At 32.1% G+C, this 3,159-nt stretch overlaps 1 protein-coding gene across 1 annotated transcript; it reads right to left on the bottom strand.

The window, feature by feature from the left end:
• Window positions 1–1,754: 1,754 nt before the first annotated feature.
• On the bottom strand, window positions 1,755–2,285 carry LOC142642103 (basic blue protein-like). Its single transcript, XM_075816455.1, has 2 exons — window positions 2,108–2,285; window positions 1,755–1,948 (listed from the first exon to the last, which is right to left on the bottom strand). Exons 1-2 carry the CDS (start codon window positions 2,283–2,285, stop codon window positions 1,755–1,757), a joined length of 372 nt encoding a protein of 123 aa, XP_075672570.1.
• Window positions 2,286–3,159: the final 874 nt, after the last annotated feature.

Genomic DNA, 3,159 nt, shown 5'->3' with positions numbered 1-3,159 from the left:
ACAACAAAGCTACCATTGTTATGCCAAAGAATCTAGTCAATATTTGAGTTTGAAACCCTTGCACTTATCAATCATGCACACAACTAGTTACATACAAGTAAATGACTAAAGGATAAGTTTGTAACACATGGAAAATGGCCACATGCATAGGAAAGTACGAAATTAAGTTTAAAATTTTAATGCTTCCATTTAATACCTTTTTGTGTGAGACCCAATATTTCTCTAAAGTATTGAAACTTATCTCTTGGAAGAGCTATGGTGAACATATCTGTTACTTGATCTTCGATCTTGCAATATTTGAGTCAAATCTACCATTTTTATCCCATCAAGTATTACTTCGTAAGGAATATGAGATTTAACTCAAATATTGCAAGATCGAAGATCAGGTAGTAGATATGTTCACCATAGCTCTTCCAAGATATATATTACAATACTTTAGAGAAATATTGGGTCCCACACAACAAAGCATTAAATGGAAGCATTAAAATTTATTACTTTTTTAATTTCATACTTTCCTATGCATGTAGCCAATTTCCGTGTATTACAAACTTATCCATTTTAGTCATTTACTTGCATGTAACTGGTTGGGTGCATGATGGACAAGTGTAAGGGTTTGAAATGACATGAAAATTATGAGATTTAAGTCAAATATTGCAAGACTAAAGAGCAAGTAGTTCATATCTTTGCTCCCTAGTTCGAGTCTTGCTACCTGCACTTTGAAAAGAATTTCTTGGGCCAGTGCTTTACCCCTTCGTAGGGCTCTCCGAAATGATTAGTCTGGTTGAAAGGAGGAACTGGCAACCAAAAAAAAAAAAAAAACCAAAAAAAAAGTAGTTCATATCTTCGCCATAGCTCTTCCAAGAGATAAGTTTCACCACTTTAGAGAAATATTGACCCCACACAACAAAGCATTAAATGGAAGCGTTAAAAGTTAATACTTTCGTACTTCCCCATGCATGTGGTTATTTTCCATGTATAACAAACTTATGTCCTTTTTAGTCATTTAGTTTCATGTAATTGGGTGCATGATGGACAAGTGTCGGGATACCATTTATGTTTGAAAAAGATATTCATCTACTTAGACAAGTCTAGAATCAATTTAAAAGACGTAGAGAAAGACATAATATTTTTGCCAATTTTTCTCTTTCTCGTTATGAAAAAAAGTTACCGTCCACATAAAAATTAGATCTATAATAGTATAAGTAAAAATAAAAAACATATCAAAATCATTGGGGCCCCATATTCCAAGGCCAACTTTACTTTATTTTATTTTATGTCAATGATGGTCCGCTTTTAATGATTGTGTTCTTTATCATCAGACTAAGATATCGATTGGTTTTTGGTGTGTAGGCAAGAATTGAACCTTAAATATCTTATTTAACCACTCGAGATTTTACCAGTTGAGCTAACTGGAACCCACATTCTAAGGCCAACATAATCTGCCTGGTTTAGAGGATTTTTTCTCATCAAATGAATTGGTAATAGAGTTTTTAGTATTTTAACATTTCCTTTGTCAATGCATTGTATTAGGAGAAAGGTAGCTACTTACATTTAACACCAGTCGAGTAATTTCTTTTCACTCACCATTCATCATGGTAAAAGCAAAAGCAAAACTTGAAATGAAAGTGCAAAAGTAATTCACAAACCAACGCAATTTCATGTACTCAAAGCATATCAGAAATGACTTTTATTCATTTTTCCATTACATCTTGACAAAACAGATGTATATAAATCTAAGAACTTTTGGTTTCATATTACATTGCGTTGACAGCTATTTTCATGTTGTTTGCACAATGCCCAGGAAAACCGCAAATGAAATAGTTAAATCCTTTCACAAGCGTGATTTTATCACTTCCAGTTTGAAATTTTTGTCCTGCTGCCGTGCATGTATCGTAACCATGTTTGCCTACACCAACCACATTGTGTGATGCTGGGTTGTAGTTGAACACTGTAACATGAAAACAAGAAAAAAAATAAACCTTAATGGGGAATCGTCAAACGATATGATAGAGTATTGTAGACACTGTTGGATGTGAAAACAATTAATACCATTAGTTATAATATTAATAAAAATTATGATAAAAAAATAATAATGATTCATATTTACCGAGTACATCACCAGCCCTAAAGGTCTTTCCATTAGGCCAACCCACAACATTGAAGGCCCATCCACCAGCATCTCCAACAGTATAGGTTGCTGCCCAAACATTACCACAGTGAAGGAGCATACCCAATAGCAGAACTGAGACAGCAATTGCATTACCTCTTCCCTGAGACATCACCATCTTAATAATAAAATATATACGATGGAGAGAATAATTCTTAAAGGTAAGATTGAGTCAAGGATGGAGGACAACTTGCACCTACAGAAATGTGTCTTTTATAGAGTTTTTGCCACCAACTTTTTTTCGTTTTCAGGGACTAGTCACCAACTTGCACCGCGCACCCTTGGTGCGGTAGTTACTTCACAAGTATAAAAACTTGTGAGGTGTGTGGGGAAATGGCCGGAGTTCAAGTTTCTAGGAAGAAGTTTCACACACATTTACACTTAGATTAGGCTAGAGTAGAATTCTACTTTGTATCATAAAAAAAAAGAAAAAAGAGTTCAATTACCAAATACGGAAAAAGGAGTGTTTATGTGGTTGCCTATTATATCATGACATCTTTGTTTTGAATAATTCGATAATTGGGGAGGAAGGTTTTGAACTATGGATGTTTCCGTTGAAAACATCAAGATGTATGAACCAATTGTATTATAAGACTCTTGACTATCGTGATATCATATCATATGTAATCTAATAATAATATATATTAAAAGATGAGTGACACACGTAATAAGACATGTTTCTATATATCAAGCATAAATAAATATTAAAATTGTGAAGAAAGTTTTCAATCTATATGTTACATGGGGAAGTGTTATTTATTTATCTATTTTTTTTGGGAGAGAGTTAAATAGGAAAGTAAGTTTTGAATAATAATAATAATAATAATAATAATAATAATAATAATAATAATAATAATAATAATAATAATAATAATAATAATAATAAATTTTGAGATTTGCAATAAACTACTAAAAAAGATCAACAACAAATATTAGATCTTTATTTTAATTAAATACAGACCTAAAAATTTTCTGCATACAAAACTGATTTG

The sequence above is a fragment of the Castanea sativa genome, chromosome 7 (genome assembly GCF_040712315.1).
Source record: "Castanea sativa cultivar Marrone di Chiusa Pesio chromosome 7, ASM4071231v1".
Classification (NCBI taxonomy): Eukaryota; Viridiplantae; Streptophyta; class Magnoliopsida; order Fagales; family Fagaceae; genus Castanea; species Castanea sativa.
Note: the sequence above shows the minus strand (reverse complement) of the source record. Positions and strands in the feature narration are given on the sequence as shown.